Source organism: Lethenteron reissneri, chromosome 15, assembly GCF_015708825.2.
Source record: "Lethenteron reissneri isolate LAM-NWPU_2019-01 chromosome 15, ASM1570882v1, whole genome shotgun sequence".
Classification (NCBI taxonomy): Eukaryota; Metazoa; Chordata; class Hyperoartia; order Petromyzontiformes; family Petromyzontidae; genus Lethenteron; species Lethenteron reissneri.
Window position 1 is genome coordinate 10,061,132 of NC_083793.1, and position 17,436 is coordinate 10,078,567.

The window sequence follows — 17,436 nt, forward strand, 5'->3', positions numbered from 1 at the left end:
GTTTAACTAGGTGAGACCTCAAGGGATCAGAGTGAGTCTCATTTGCCTGGGGGCATTAGTCTGCCAGTAAGTGGCCACGATTGCTGCTCCTGCTACTGCTGTGTGTAATCAAAATTGAGTAACACGCGGTGTAAGTTTTCGAATTTAACAAAATCTGGACCCTGACACCGGCACACAGAGACCGACTCTTGCAAAAATCACGTCACGAGATCCTTCAACCTCCACTGCGAGGTTTAAAAAGACGGGACGCGTAGTTATTCTTACGGCTCGTGCTCATCGGGGCGGCCGCAATGGTTCGAACCGTGAACCCCTCTGCAACGAGCGGTCGAATGCGCTACTGCCGGGCTGCATCACGCCAGCAGCTGCAGCAGCTGCAGCAGCAGCACGAGAGTAATAATAGTTGAGCAGAGGCGATAGCAGCAGAATCAGCAGTGACAAATTACGTAGCGACATATTTACCAGAAACAGCACGCGGGCGGATACGAGTTTAGCAGAAGCTGCAGCGATAATCGTAGCAGCAGCAGCATCACACTTACCGTAATTCGCATTCAAAGTCATATCTCGAGCTTGCGTATCTCTTACAATCCAGGTGTTCCCCATTCTGTCTCTCAGCTTTATTCAGAGCGTGCACCTATCCACGCTTTATTTGTACCAAACGTTTAAGCTTTTATTCCAGTTTCTTTGTCAATGTCTGGATAAGCCCGGACACGAGGATCTGCCCTTATCAGTGCGTCCACCTCGCGCATCACAACGGATAAGAGAACATCCAAGGAACTGAACATTGGCTGCAGGTTCTGGCAAGAGAGTGAGCTGTTTACGATCTCGAGGGTTCGCGTTTCAAGTTTACTTTGTTAATGAGGCGGGCAATCAAAGAGATCGGGACGAGACATTTACTTGAGTCGGTAAGTGGGCGAATGTGTGACCGCATGAGTGAATGAATGGGTGAGTGGGTGAGTGAATGCATCAGTGGGTGAATGCATGAGTGGATGAATAAGCGAGTGGATACATTATTGAGTGACATGATGAGTAAGTTCAGGTTTTAAGTAGATTTTGTATAACGAGGCGAGAACCCAAAGAGACCGAATGAGACTCATTTGAAAGTGTTATTTAAACTGTTTTATTTTACCAGGTGAGGCTCACTGATCCTAAAAGCTCTTTTTCATAAGCTATATGGCCAGAAATGATGGCTCAACAAAGTGGCTTAGAGCAGCCAAAAACTCACGTTGATTATAAAATGTTGAAGGGAAGAAAACAAAAACAGAGGACCCGGAGAAAAATTAACGCTACTCCGAGGAAAGAGAGAGGGAGAGACACGCAAACTCCAAATATACAGGCGTTATGGGGCTGGGATCAAACCCACGGCCTCCTGCAAACCAGGCGAGGGAGTTAACATCTCCGAGCCACCGTGGTGATGATGATGAGAGAGAGAGAGACGCTGACTCCAAACATACAAGCAGGCATTGTCAGGGTTGGGATCGAACCCACGACCTCCTGCACACCAGGCGAGGGAGTTAACATCTCGCCGCCGAGTCACCCTCGGTAGTGAGGGTCACTAAAATTAAAATAAGCATAACAAATAAAAAAAAGCAACAGCAATGAAGCAAACATAAATCAGAGCGTAAACCACTGGGACACACGAGGGAGGGTGGCTGGCAGCCGAATTAAATCGGCGCAGGGAGTGGGGTGTGGGTCGGGCTGGCGGTGATGGTTGTGCGGGGGACACGGGGCTGACAAGCGGCACAGCGCTCATCTCTGGCACCGTGAATGTTTCATGGCCTCTTACGTAACCCGCGCGCGAGGAGGCACGTGCCTGAGCAGGGCAGAAAGCCCCCCCCCCCAACCCCCCGGGCACATCGGGGGAAATGAACCCAACACGAGCGAGGGCCCCGCGGCTGCCATGGGTGAGCGGCGCACGCAGGCGTGGCTAGGGGAACGCGGTGCCAATGCTGGCGAGATGTTAACTACCTCGCCTGGTATGCAGGAGGTCGTGGGTTCGATCCAGATCATGACACCTGCTGTATATTTGGAGTTTGCGTGTCTCTCTCTCTCTCATCATCATTACGGTAGCTGCGAGATGTTAACTACCTCGCCCGGTACGCAGGAGGTCGTGGGTTCGATCCACACCTTGGCGCCTGCTGTATATTTGTAGTTTGCGTGTTTCTCTCTCTCTCATCATCATTACGGTGGCTACGAGATGTTAACTACCTCGCTTGGTATGCAGGAGGTCGTGGGTTCGATCCAGACCCTGACGCCTGCTGTATATTTGTAGTTTGCGTGTCTCTCTCTCTCTCATCATCATTATCATTACGGGGACTAGGAGATGTTAACTACTTTGCTTGGTATACAGGAGGTCGCGGGTTAGATCCATACCCTGGCGCCTGCTGTATATTTTTTGCTCGTCTCTTTCCGCGTGGTCGCGTGGATTTTTCTCCGGGTCCTCTGGGTTTCTCCTCCGCATTTAGAATAATGCGTCTTAGAGCATTTGGCCGTTATAAATGTCCACGTGATTATAAGCCACTTGTCGTTGCGCTATCATTTGTGGCCAGGTCGCTTCTGAAAAGAGAGCTACATAGCTCAGTGGGCCTCACCTGGCAAAATAAAAAGAGACGGCGTTTCACGTGGCGGAAGAGCGTCGTTCGCTCCGTTGCTGTTCCATTTTACTTTCCCCTCCTCCTCCATCTCATGCCTCCTCCTTACTCTCCGAGCAATGTTTAAAATTCGAGAGTGTAATAGTGAAACAAGTCAAGCCAAGAAAAAGTGTGGTCGGAGCCCTGCGGGGTGAGGTTTTGGGCTGTGTACGTCTGTGCTCTCTGTGTGTGTGGGTGTGCGCATGTGAGATGAGTATACGTGTCTAAGTGTGAGATGGCTTCGTATCCGTGTGTGTGCGTGTGTGTGTTGCACGTGTGTGCGTGTGTGTGATACACGTGTGTGTGTGTGTGATGCACGTGTGTGTGTTGCACGTGTGTGTGTTAGTGATGCACGTGTGTGTGTGTTGCACGTGTGTGTGAGTGATGCACGTGTGTGTGTGTGTGTGAGTGATGCGCGTGTGTGTGTGATGTACTGCACGTGTGTGTGTGTGAGTGATGCACGTGTGTGTGTGTGAGTGATGCACGTGTGTGTGAGTGATGCACGTGTGTGTGTGTGTGTGAGTGATGCACGTGTGTGTGTGATGTACTGCACGTGTGTGTGTGAGTGATGCACGTGTGTGTGTGTGTGTTGCACGTGTGTGTGAGTGATGCACGTGTGTGTGTGTTGCACGTGCGTGTGTGAGTGATGCACGTGTGTTTGAGTGATGCACGTGTGTTTGAGTGATGCACGTGTGTTTGAGTGATGCACGTGTGTTTGAGTGATGCACGTGTGTGTATGATGTACGTGTGTGTGTGTGAGTGATGTACTTGTGTGTGTGTGTGTGATGTACTTGTGTGTGTGTGAGTGATGCACGTCTGTGTGTGTGTGTTGCACGTGTGTGTGAGTGGGTGATGCACATGTGTGTGTGTGAGTGATGCACGTGTGTATGTGTGTGAGTGATGCATGTGTGTATGTGTGTGAATGATGCACGTGTGTGTGAATGATGCACGTGTGTGTGAGTGATGCACGTGTATGTGAGTGATGCACGTGTGTGTGTGTGAGTGATGCACGTGTGTGTGTGTGAGTGATGCACGTGTGAGTGATGCACGTGTGTGTGACTGATGCACGTGTGAGTGATGCACTGTGTGTGTGAGTGGGTGATGCACGTGTGTGTGAGTGGGTGATGCACGTGTGTGTGTGTGATGCACGAGTGTGTATGTGTGATGCACGTGTGTGTGTGAGTGATGCACGTGTGTGTGAGGGATGCACGTGTGTGTGTTGCACGTGTGTGTGAGTGATGCACGTGTGTGTGCGTGAGTGATGCACGTGTGTGTGTGAGTGATGCACGTGTGTGTGTGTAAGTGATGCACATGTGTGTATGTGTGTGAATGATGCACGTGTGTGTGTGTGAGTGATGCACGTGTGTGTGTGTGTGTTGCACGTGTGTGTGAGTGGGTGATGCACGTGTGTGTGTGATGCACGTGTGTGTGTGAGTGATGCACGTGTGTGTGTGTGTTGCACGTGTGTGTGAGTGGGTGATGCACGTGTGTGAGTGATACACGTGTGAGTGATGCACGTGTGTGTGAGTGATGCACGTGTGTGTGAGTGATGCACGTGTGTGTGTGATGTACGTGTGTGTGAGTGATCCACGTGTGTGTGTGATGTACGTGTGTGTGTGAGTGATGCACGTGTGTGTGTGAGTGATGCACGTGTGTATGATGTACGTGTGTGTGTGATGCACGTGTGTGTGTGTGTTGCACGTGTGTGTGAGTGATGCACGTGTGTGTGAGTGAGTGATGCACGTGTGTGTGAGTGATGCATGTGTGTATGTGTGTGAGTGATGCACGTGTGTGTGAGTGATGCACGTGTGTGAGTGATGCACGTGTGTGTGTGTGAGTGATGCACGTGTATATGTGTGTGAATGATGCACGTGTGTGTGAGTGATGCACGTGTGTATGTGTGTGTTGCACGTGTGTGTGTGTGATGCACGTGTGTGTGTGGTGCACGTGTGTGTGTGTTGCACGTGTGAGTGAGTGATGCACGTGTGTGTGAGTGATGCACGTGTGTGTGAGTGAGTGATGCACGTGTGTGTGAGTGATGCACGTGTGTGTGTGAGTGATGCACGTGTGTGTGTGATGCACGTGTGTGTGTGTGTTGCACGTGTGTGTGTTGCACGTGTGTGTGTGTTGCACGTGTGTGTGAGTGATGCATGTGTGTGTGTGTGAGTGATGCACGTGTGTGTGTGCGAGTGATGCACGTGTGTCTGTGTGTGTTGCACGTGTGTGTGTTGCACGTGTGTGTGTGTGTGAGATGCACGTGTGTGTGAGTGATGCACGTGTGTATGTGTGTGTATGTGTGTGATGCACCGGCTCCGGTTTAACAGCAGAGGTCTCACTCTGAATCAGTCGAGCGGCATTATCTTTTCCTCGGTTGCGTAACGCTGTGTGGAAGCTACCTGGTCTGTCGCTCCGCACGAAGCTTCAGGTCTTCTCGGCCACAGTCATTCCCTCCCTTCTCCATGCTTGCGTAGAGCAGCCTTGCCTGCCGGTTAGAAACATTTAGGCTGGCCTGCCTATGATCCATCCTGAGTTTAACCAAACTGGATTGTGTGAGGAGCTCACAAATCCTTGAAAGATCTGGACAAAGTCCCATCGGTGAGCTCCTCCGGCAGACAAGGCTGCGTTGGCTGGGCCATGTAGCCCGCATAACCAGCCACCGCATGCCTAAACAGCTTGTGTTCGGCCGGATCGAGGGGGCTAAGCGGGCGCGGCACGGGCTGGAGAAGAGATGGAGTGATGTGGTACAGGAGGACGTGGAGCTGAGTGGACTTACCGATGACTGGTACCAGCGGTGTCAAGATCGGCCTCTGTAGAGGAGGCTCGTGAAGGATGCTACTGGGCAGTTGGAGGCAGTCGCCCTCCAACAACAACGGAGGGTGGAGGAGCGACGCTCACAACAACGAGCGGAGCGCGGGGTGGCTAAAGCACAGCAAGTTGGCACAGTAGGGGGCACAGGTGGTGCATCAGCCAATCATCTCAGTCAGTCGACCTCTGCCCCGTGACCTCCTGCCAGCGGGCGTTCGACACTTCACGTGGCCTCACGGTGCACATAGCCTGGCACAATGATCGTGGTGACGTCACCGCCACTTAGTGGCGAATGGCGGTTGTTGTTGTGATGCACGTGTGTTTGTGTATATGTGATGCACGTGTGTGTGTGTGAGACGTATTTGTGTCAGAAGGATAACTGCTGTGTGTGTGCGTGCGAGTTGTGTCCAGGTGTGAGATGGCTTAATGTGTGTGCTGCACGTGTATGTGTGATGCATGTGTGTGTGTGTGATGCATGTGTGTGTGTATGTGTGTGATGCACGTGTGTGTGCCACGCACGTGTGTGTGTCATGCACGGATGCGGGGATCGTGCCACCACTGAGCTATATCGCCCTTTTAAAGAAGCAACTTTGCCGCAAATGATATCCCAACGAAGTGGCTTATCGCGTGAAAATGTACAGCAGACAAATGTTATAAACGCGTGTTTCTAAATGTGGAAGGAAAAAAAACAGGAGGACCTGGAGAAAAATCCACGCGGAGAACACGAAAACTCCAAATACTGTGTACAGGAGGGCGCCAGGGTCTGGATCGAAGCCACGACCTCCAGCACACCAGGCGAGGGAGTCCACATTAAGACACTTCCCCATTGTTTCATCGGGGCTGCCGCGCCGGGCGCTCAAATCGAACTGGCGACCTCTGGATTCCAAGCACCAGTTTAGTATGCCACTGAATTATGACCCCCACGCACACACACACACGCCGCCATCACCACCACCGTGGCAGCGCAAGAAAAGGTAATGGATGTAATTGTATTTTAATGCGCGCATTAATTCCGTGGCACCGCGGTCACCTCCGAACATGCCGCCCGACCCCCGAGCAGAGATAATAAATTGGGTGAAAAAATAAATAAATAACGTCGCCACCAAACAAGCCAGCCCCTTATTTACGACCTAATTTCATTAATTACATCTGTGGAACTGTCCTTTAAAAATATATATAATATGTAAAAGTCACGGAATAAACGCCTTTAAAGAGGGTCGTTCTATTACGGCCAAAATGTCAAACGGTTAAATCTGCACGGCGAAAACAAATAAACAAAGAATCTCATCGCCCGGTCATCCCTAACGAGGGTGGCTTCGTGTCTGCACACGCCGCGGCGTCACGGGCGATTCTCCTCCATCGTGCGATGAAGAAACCCGACCCACCCGAGCCTTGCCTCCGTCAAAGGCGCAGCGCTGCAATCTCTTGCTTAGGCCACTGCCTCGCCCACGAGAGAGAGAGCGCGCGCGCACCTCGAACTCTGTAGCTTGGCCTACTCTTCCACGCCGGCAAGACGTCTTGGAAGAGGTTGGAGTACCCACACTTTACCCCACCAACAATGCAACCTGCTGATCAACTTGACGGTGGTGAACCCGAGTGTACTGCCCGGGTCGAGACACAGAACGGAAGGATTTCAGAAACTCGCGAAAGAAAATTAAACAGCAATGCCAGAACATCGAACTTGCGAGCTTTGCAGAGGCCCTTCTGCCAGCAATGCCTTGAGCAGGCGATTGCAGGCGTGCACCTTTACCTTCTACAGAGAGTCACAAAGAGTCTTGTGATAGGTGCCACGAAGGAGGGCCAGCCATTGCCCCAAGACGTCGCGTGCGGTGTTGCATTTGTTACTTTAAGGTCATGGCGTCATCGACAAACGCGCGCGGAGTTTTCTGGGTAGGTGAGATTGGCTAATGGGCGATGTCAGCCTGTTTGGCTCACTGGGGTGCAATGATTCACAGGCACTAGAACATTTTTTATGCGTTCCAGGAGTTAATAAGCAGATTGTGCAACTGAAGTGTCACGTGTTTCCTCTTTGCGTGAAAAGCCATTGGGGGGGGGGGGGGTTACGTTAGCGGGGAGGGGGGTAATGGTTGGCCTGACGTGACTGCTTCATTAGCAGGAGAGTGGCTGTGAATCCCGTCGTCATTTGAAATCAAAAGACCGGCACAGTGAGTGTCCTGCATTTTCGTCGTGTGTGTGTGTGTCACTGGGGCTGTGTGGGGAGCGGCAGTGAGGCAGTTAGTGCTACGCTGCGCTATGAGCCTGGACAGCCGGGTTCGATTCCCACTCACGGCCAACACCAGTGACGATTATCTGAAACGGTCCTGGGCCTCCCCCAAGGTCGACTTAGCCTCAAATGAGTACCTGCTGATGTGTAAACATCGCCACTGGGGAGACAAAGGCAGCCGGGCATGGTGCTGGCCATCCACCCCCTCGTGTGCCGTGCCGGCCCTGATAGGTGCTCGCTAACAGCACTTGCCCCAAAAACCTTGTTGATGTTATAGGGAGATCTTTGTCTTCGTGTGAAATGATGACCGATCGATTTCTAAACGTTATTATTTAACACGTGGGCTTTCGTGACCAAGATAAGGATTCAGCATTGATTTTCCTGCGTCAGATCGCACACGTACAATGTGTGCCATACACCCCTCCTCCACCCGTCAAGGCCAAATAATAAAGTTGTCACGTGATGAACAAGCGTGCCAATCTATTTCTGCTGCAGCAGCATCACTGGTGGTGTTTGAGAGGGATTGTTAAATCTTGTGGATTGCTTCTGAAGGCCTCCCCCACACTCCATGTCGGTCATCCGAGTATTTGTTTTTTTTTTTACCACGATGGTCAACGTGGGTCGTTGAAGGAAGAAGGGGGGTGCAGTACATTTTCCAAATCTCGAACCGGGAATTGAACTCAGGTCGCCAGGTGTGCCCACCGCTCCAACCGTACAGGGAATACGTTGGAGGTCGAAACTTACGTTGAGTTCAAGACCAGGAGTGTCTCACTGGCACGAATGCCCTGCGGCATTAGTCTCCCCAGTAGGGGGGGGAGGGGCGATGACCGCTGATTTGTGTAGACTGTCGTCATGATGAGTAATTTGCGGATAATTTTCGAATTTAGCAAAGTCGGACAATGTCGCCCACAATCAATTGTCTACCCCTTGCGAATTATGCCACGGGGTCTTTGCTGTAGTACTGTTCTGGTTATTACACCCGCTGCTAATAATCAGGGCGGCCGCTGGATTCGAATGGTGAACCTCTGCAACAGCGCGCCACCGCCGGGCGCGCGTCATCGCTCGGTCGATTCTCAGCGTCTCGACGAGAGGGGTGTCTTGGCCTCGGTGCGACTTGCAAGAGAACTCATCTGGGAAGTCTGACGGCAGACCCACGCGTGGCCCTATCGCTCAAGGGCCAGGGAGTGGGTCCTTTTGAAACACTGCAAAGTGCCGCCGGTGTCAACGTCACGAACCGAAGGGTCCATTCGGAAACGCTCTCGCAGAGCTGTGCAAAATCATCCGTGTTGGCGAATGGGCCCAGGAAGCGGATGCCACAGAGCTACCTCGGAGATGCCGTCAAGCGACCGCTGATGCAAGCAGAAGTCGGCGTCTTCCCACCTGCTCTAACCACGCCAGCGTAACGTTTGTCACGTGCGACAAACCTGATATTTGAATTCTCAGAGCTGGAATTGAGCGCCAAGTTCAGTGTAAAAACAAAATTTAGTATTTTGTCCAGTCATTGAGACCATCAACTCACTACACTCCATGTGAGCACGGTTTAATCACAACTCCGTCGTTGTGAGTCTATGGTGCCTCTATGTACAGCGAGTCTATCTATGGGCGTCTATGCGAGTCTTTGAGTCTCGATGCGAGCCATCGGTGACCGGGCTGAGACCACGAGATCACCAATCCACTGCACTTGACAGCCCAGTTTAAACCACAGCCGACTAAAATCTGGACTCAAACCCAGGCTCTTAGCGGTGCCGACTCAGTGCTCTGACCTGAGTCTTAGGGAACCACCGACCACTGCTGCCCCCCCCACCTCACTGGATGTGCCCGCAGTGCAATGCGGCCAAACACATAAGGCCCCTGCTCCATCATACCGCCGCCTCAGGCAGCCTGGCATTTCGGCCTAATTTATGACCGGGCTGCAGCCGGGCCTCGGTAATTGCTTCTGTGCGAATTCGACAGCGGCAAAACGTCCCTTAAACCTCCATTACGGGGAGCGCGCGGCGCGGCAACACGAGGGCATGCGCGAGGGAGAGCGGCGCGAGGTGCGGCGGTGGCGGTGGTGGCGGTGGTGGCTGTGGTTGTGGTGGTGGTGGCTGTGGTGGTGGTAGCTGTGGTGGTGGTGGCTGTGGTGGAGGTGGTGGTGGTGGTGGTGGCTGTGGTGGCTGTGGTGGTGGTGGCTGTGGTGGAGGTGGTGGTGGTGGTGGTGGCTGTGGTGGTGGTGGCTGTGGTGGAGGTGGTGGTGGCTGTGGTGGTGGTGGCTGTGGTGGTGGCTGTGGTAGTGGTGGCTGTGGTGGAGGTGGTGGTGGTGGTGGTGGTGGCTGTGGTGGTGGTGGCTGTGGTGGTGGCTGTGGTGGTGGTGGCTGTGGTGGTGGTGGCTGTGGTGGTGGTGGCTGTGGTGGAGGTGGTGGTGGTGGTGGCTGTGGTGGTGGCTGTGGTGGTGGTGGCTGTGGTGGTGGTGGCTGTGGTGGTGGTGGTGGCTGTGGTGGAGGTGGTGGTGGTGGTGGCTGTGGTGGTGGTGGCTGTGGTGGTGGTGGCTGTGGTGGTGGTGGTGGCTGTGGTGGTGGTGGCTGTGGTGGTGGTGGTGGCTGTGGTGGTAGTGGCTGTGGTGGTAGTGGCTGTGGTGGTGGTGGCTGTGGTGGTGGCTGTGGCTGTGGTGGTGGTGGTGGTGGCTGTGGTGGTGGTGGCGGCGGTGGTGGTGGCTGTGGTGGCTGTGGTGGCTGTGGTGGTGGTGGAGGTGGTGTTGGTGGTAGTGGCTGTGGTGGTGGCTGTGGCTGTGGTGGTGGTGGCTGTGGTGGTGGCTGTGGTGGTGGTGGCGGTGGTGGCTGTGGTGGTGGTGGCTGTGGTGGTGGCTGTGGTGGTGGTGGCGGTGGTGGCTGTGGTGGTGGTGGTGGCGCGCGCCGAGCGAGCCGAGCCCAACCGGCAGGGTGCGAGGTGTCCGGGTGCAGACCAACAAACACGGATGGACGGACAGAGACAGAGATAAACAGGCACAGATGGGCGGATGGACGTAGAGAAGGAGGAGACGGGACATCGAGAAGGATGGACAGACAGAGAGACGGATGGATAGATGGACAGGCATACGTACAGACGGACATATATGGTTGGACGGACAGACTGGTGAACAGAAACAGATGGATGGTCACAGAGACGGACAGAGTGATGGACAGACGGACGGAATGTGTTTCGATCCAAGTGAGGGCACACTGAGACCGCAAGTCTCTTTATCAAGGGAGGTCTGGCTCTGTGAACAGGCACAACGGGGGAGTGGTGACGCAGTGGTTAGGGCACTGCGCTATGACCCCAGCGACCCGAATTTGATTCCCAGCCATGGCCAGCACCGACATGTTAACCGGTCACGGGAATACTGTTTACAAACCCGAACTGACCAGTGTGGGGAAGTAAAGTCAAGCAAACACCATGGCAAAAGCGCATGGGAAGTCCTTCTCCTAGCAGTGGATTGACAAAGGGCAACATCATATAACTCAAATCGTGAGAGAGACCTGCGCTTCAAAAACAACCACGAGAACAGAAAGAAAATTGCACTACAAGAAAATCAAGCGTAAAATACGAGAGCCGGTCGACTGGCTCCCAATCCAATTCCAGATCAATTTCATGATCACTCACAGACTTCAAGATCGTCCATAGACCTCATCACTGTTTACCCCCCCCTCCCATCTCGCTCCCCTCCTCACACTCTCCTACCTCTCCCCTTTCGTCTCACTCTGCTCACCACCACGCACTCTCCAACCTCTCATCTCGCTCGACTCTCCTCCACACTCTGAAACCTCTCCCCTCTCATCTCGCTCAACTCACCTCCATGCACTCTCTTGCCTCACCCCTCTTATCTCTCATCTTCCTCCACTCTCCTCCACACTCTCCAACCTCTCCCCTCTCATCCCACTCTACCCCCCTCCAACAACCAAGTCCCCCCTCAACCCCCTCCCCGTCTTAAAAGCCCCCAGTCAACCTTCTATTCCGCTGCCCCACGGCGTCTTGAGGTGCGGTCCCATTTAGCCCGAGACGCGATGTCAATCCGAATTGCATTGTGCAAACAGTGAGCTGCACACACTGCTCTCGCAAAGCAAAAGCAAAGCTCCCCAGTATAGCCTTCGACAGACGGCCGGGGCAAGTGCGGTTAGCGAGCACCTATTAACGCCGGCACGGATGGGTGGCCAACAACGTCGTCTGGCCGCCTTTGTCTCCCCCATTGCACCAGGCAACGCATTTGAGGTCGAGTCGACCTAGGAGAGTCGTAGCATCGGCCCAGATATTAATCGCTGGTGTTGGCACCTGCACACACATGCGCACAGCCACTCTCACCACTCAATGCCATCCTGGCACCGTCACCCCTTGCCGCTAAGCCCATTTTGTCAATTTGCCCCATCCATTCAGCCTCAGTTATTTTAAATTATTCTCCCAGTTTTAAGGTTTCATTTGATTACACTTCACATTTTTAAATTATGGTGTAATTTTAAATGCATGCTCGCGCATACGCAGGCACACACACACGTGTGTACAGCTCCACACAGAACCCCAACTCTCACCACCCCCACCACCACTAACAATACCACCACTTTCACCTTCACCACCCTTACTTCCATTATCTCAATCACCACCACCCTCACCTCCACCACCACCCTCACCTCCACCACCACCCTCACCTCCACCACCCTCACCTCCACCACCCTCACCTCCACCACCCTCACCTCCACCACCCTCACCTCCACCACCCTCACCCTCCACCACCCTCACCCTCCACCACCCTCACCCTCCACCACCACCACCCTCCACCACCACCACCCTCCACCACCACCTCTCTCACCACCCTCACCTCCACCACCACCTCTCTCACCACCCTCACCTCCACAACCCTCACCTCCACCACCCTCACCTCCACCACCCTCACCTCCACCACCCTCACCTCCACCACCCTCACCCTCAACCACCTCCACCACCGCCACCCTCACCACCACCACCTCCACTCTCATCACCACCACCTTCACCACTACCGTCACCGCGCACTCATGCATGGGATGACACTTGCACTCGTGATATTTTCCTTCCAACGCTCATTCCTTTCCGTTCCAATTTGTATCTCGTTTATCTTGTTTTGTCCTCCGCTTCCCTCTCCAGCCCCGTCGCACAACCATCTCTCTCTCGCTCGTCCTCCCTATTTGTCTCTCCCCGCTCTCTCGCCCCTTACTCCCCACCACTCCCCCCCCGCTCTCACGCCCTCATTCTCTCTTCCGCAGCCAAACACGGTTACATCACATCCCGCTCATGCGGAGAGACAACACAGAAATAACCTACGACGCCGACTCACCACCCAAAATTACAATTCACGGGGCTTGTGCAGGGCCGGTATTGTAGAACGGCGACCGCACACAGTCAGGCTCGTTAACACAATGGGTTAACACAATGGAATAACACAATGGATTAACAAAAAGGATTAACACAATGGGTTAACACAATGGAATGACAATGGGTTAACACAATGGAATAACACAATGGACTAACACAATGGATTGACACAATGTAATAACACAATGTAATAACACAATGGGTGAACACAATTGATTAACACAATGGATTAACACATTGGGTTAACACAATGGGTTAACACAATGGATTAACACATTGGGCTTTTCCAGCCGCAATGTGTGCGTGTGTGCGCACGTGCACGCGAGACACGGCTGATCAACGCAGCAGATTTAATTTAGCCTCATGCACAAGAGTGGAACAAACACGTTCCCCAGTAAACACGCCAATGTTGGGCCAACGTTGGCAATTTGGTTGGAGCCCATCGGACCCACGTTGGCTTAACGTCGCCTCGATGATATATTTTTTCCTCTCATCGCCACGATCATGTCTGGTCCAGTGCTCGCGGAGCTGTTATTGGTTTCCGGTAGACAAATGAATACGTTAAGGTCGCGCCCATTACACACAAAGTGCTTGGACATAGATGACCCACAATACCTCGCTGATCGCCTAAAGGGGCAATACACCAATCACGCAATCTCCGGTCATCCGCACAGCAGCGCCTTTTTGGCTGACCATCGAACAAAGGCGGTCACCGCATCGTGCACTTTCAGATGATATTCTGCGGCCGTCTGGAACGCTCTTCTGATATTAAGAGGCCACAGGAGCTAAGCACTTTTAAATCATCTAGACTGAAGACTAATTTCTTGAGAACTGCTCTTGGTGTTTAAGTTGTTGTCTTCCCCCCGCACCTACGATTAACACGGTTGGCTACGTACGGTGCGAAAGAAGTTAAACATGCGTACGCACGTTTTATTCACGAGCGCGTTGCGCTGCTTAGTCACGGGCGGAGAAGAAGAGGAAGACATCGAGCCTGGACTTTAACCGGAAGAGGGAGTTGACAGCACCGATGACTATTCCAGACAATGATCAGGAGCGAACTGTCCTGCTGCCACATCACTCTTGCTCTCTGCTGGCCGACTGCTTTGCATCACAGGCCGCTTGTGGGCCCGTGCTCGGCATCTGTCATATCGCATGTGATACTCATTCATATTTAGACACTCGAGGACTAATCGTCCGAGTCGACCCGCCAATCGGGATTTGAACTCGCAACAAAAACTTGCGATCCTTGGTGGACCTGCCAGTCCAACGAGCGAGCCTCCACCAGCGGAAGGTGCAGTCAGCGGTGATTATTTCCGATAGTCTTAAGCCCAGTCGACGGCAAGCTGTGGAACGTTTGTAAAGTCGCCTAAAGCTGCGAAACACCGGGTCAGACACGCTTAGTCATTGAGTATTGGTGGAAGGGGGCATACAATCTTCACCCTCCCCCCTCCATATTATTAGGTTCAGCCAATCAGTGAACTTGGTAAAAATAATAACAATTACAAAAAACAGCACAGTATAGAGCCAGTAACCAATGTTGGCCTTAGTTGGTGCACTGTAGTCTCTAATCACTGTATTAAGCATTTCAGGGGAGCCACAGTGGCGAGATGTTAACTCCCTCGCCTGGTGTACAGGAGGTCGTGGGTTCGATCCCATCCCTGACCACTGTATTTTTGGAGTTTGCATGTTCTCCTCGTGGTGGCGTGGATTTTTCTCCGGGTCCTCCGGTTTTTCCCTCCACATTTAGAAACGTGCGTTTAGAGTATTTGGCTGCGATACATTTCCACGTGATAAGCCACTTCGTTGAGCTGTCGTTTGTGGCCAGGTCGCTTCTAAAAATTAGATGCGTAGCTCAGTGGCCCTTACCTGGTAAAATAAAAAAAATCGTTTCGTTTAGTCTTCAAACTCGGTTCAACTCTTCTCTTCTCGTCACGGTCAGTCATGCCGAGGTCTGTGGTGGTGATGATGGTGATGCTGTTGGTGGTGATGGTGGTGATGGTGGTGATGGGCAGCAGTCATAATCACCGCCGCTCTCGATGATTCTCCTCCGCTCACAGCCACCGTTGTCCAAGACTAGGAAACACTTTGCTGGCAAAAACCTCGGTCATTAGTTTCATTAAAAAAACTGGCTGCTCTCATCAATGTCCCAATTGTCTGCTCATCCGATTATCAGAGGCCCCGAATCAATCAGCAAAACACGCTATTATCCACACATCACTTCTTCCTATTAACCTTCCCCCCCCCCCCCCCCCCCATGGAGTGCCACCTCTGACCTCTAGGTAGGTTTGCACGGCGTTGCAGAAGGCCTCGTCCGACGCGATCTGCAGCTCCCCATTGAGGAAGGCCATGAAGCGCTCCTTCACCTGCTGCAGCTGCTGCTTGGTCACCTACACGCGCACACATGCACACACACACACACACCGTCGCATCCGTTATCATCATCATCACCACCACCACCAGGGGTCTTTACGGAACCACCACAAATGCATGAGCTACCGTCAACACTGTTCCGGATGCACCCACGATCATCAACATCACCAACATTGTGTCCGTCATCATCGCTGGCCTTCAGGCACCGATCCTCACTAATGCATCAGTCAACATCACCTCCGATTAGCACCGTTGGCTATGTACGGTGTAAAAGAAATTAAACTTAGATGCATACATCAACATTGTACCTGACGTACCCACCACCACCACCATCATCATCGGGGTGAACTCAACAATCGTTTATTTTCATGCGCATGTGGATACGAGTTATTTATTTTATGTGTTTTTTCTCTACACATTAAGCTTCTGTTCAGTGTTCCCCAGATGCGGTTGCACTTAGTCACGATATGAATCATACTGTATCACCACTATTATTATCATCACCGGTATCATCGCAGTCATCGTCATCCTTGTAATCATCATCATCGCATTATAGTCGGGACAAATATTTTTAATTCTCAAATTCATTTTAGATCCAACATTTTACGTGTGTTTTTTTGTGTGCAGTCATTATTCACCGGGCTGAGACGACCAACTCACTACACTGGAGAACCCGGTTAAATAACAGGCAGCGTATAAAATCTGGAATCGAACCTAGGGTCTCAGTAGTGCTGGGTCAACGCTCTGACCTCTGAGTCACCCAGCCTCCTCATCTCACCTCCAGGCTCAGGCTCAGGCCTCATGGTGAACCCTTATGGGCCATGCGTAATTAGTACAAAGGTATACAAGTGAAGCTGTGAGGCCTCTGGGGCGAGAGCCACAGCACAACGCATGGCGAACGAAAGTGGGTCACATCGTTACTGCTTCGGGTTATTAGCATTTGTTTAACGTTGTTTTTTTATATATTTAGTTTCACCTTAACGTTTCACATTGTGCCCCCACCCCCCACCTCCCCCATCTCTCGCCAGCGTCTCTCGTTCCTCCAAATCATCATCATCGTCATCGTCGTGGTCATCCTCGCCAGGCCCCCCACTCTTAAACGCCGGAAGTCCAGATGCGGCACGGATTGATTTGATTGGTAATTTATGGCTCCGCGCGACGCTCAATCACGACACCCGAGCCGCGGTCAAAAATAAAGTTTCCTCTCTGGCGGTGCGTCTGGAAGGGACAGAGAGAGAGAGATTTCCCGCGGGATTGGGGGGCACTCAAGAGGGGGGGAGGTGAGCGAGAGAGATCGCGACACCGAGAGTGTAAACGCCGCGTCAAGACTGACGACGATTGGAGAAACTGACGGTGGTGGCGGTGGCGTGACCGAGAGCACGGAGGCGCCAACGGCCGTACGTCATCTCCGCGCCCTCAACCAGGGGGACATCGTGGCCACTCGGGATCTGAGAACTAAAATAGAGCCAACAAGACCCTAAACCACCCCACCACACAGACAGATAACCCCCCCCCCCGCCATGTATAGCCTCCAGCAGACTCTTGGGGAGGGGGGGAGCGCTGCCAGCACACGCGGCGTGCACGCAAAGTGCAGAGACCACTCCCAGCGTGGCTTCGTTTCCCGCGCGACTAACACACGTTCGTCATGGATGCGTAGGCAGTGGCGCAAAGGCGCAGAGAGAGGGAGAGAACAATTCTATGAAGAAAGGCCGTTGGCCAAAACATTGCCTGCAGGAGATTTACACGCGGTCCCCGCACACTTTGGGGCAGCGTTATCGATGAACGTGCAGAGTTTTTGTAATGTATCACTTGGATATTTCCCAGGTCGTTGGTAGATTAGGGTTGGTGACATGAACTAGTTGTGGCAGTGACCACAGCTATTGTTGGAGGTATCCTGGATGCGGTGTGCAGGGAGCGTAAATATGTTCTCGGTCGCTGGCGGACCAGCCTACCTACTTACAAGTCACGTGGCACTCATGATCGATGTGATGTGCCAGCAGCGATGGCGGTTTTCCGGATCCCCCGGCTGTACGTGTGCATGAAGAACGTATTTCT

General features: G+C 52.7%; 1 protein-coding gene across 2 annotated transcripts in view; it reads right to left on the reverse strand.

Annotated features, from left to right (window-relative positions):
• Positions 1–17,436, reverse strand: part of LOC133342685 (calcium-dependent secretion activator 1-like) — a 112,363-nt gene that overhangs the window by 75,563 nt on the left and 19,364 nt on the right. For both annotated transcript variants that reach the window (XM_061552007.1, XM_061552006.1), the window contains exon 2: positions 15,285–15,398. In XM_061552007.1, the coding sequence (XP_061407991.1) occupies positions 15,285–15,398 (114 nt within the window). The remainder of the gene's footprint in view (positions 1–15,284; positions 15,399–17,436) is intronic.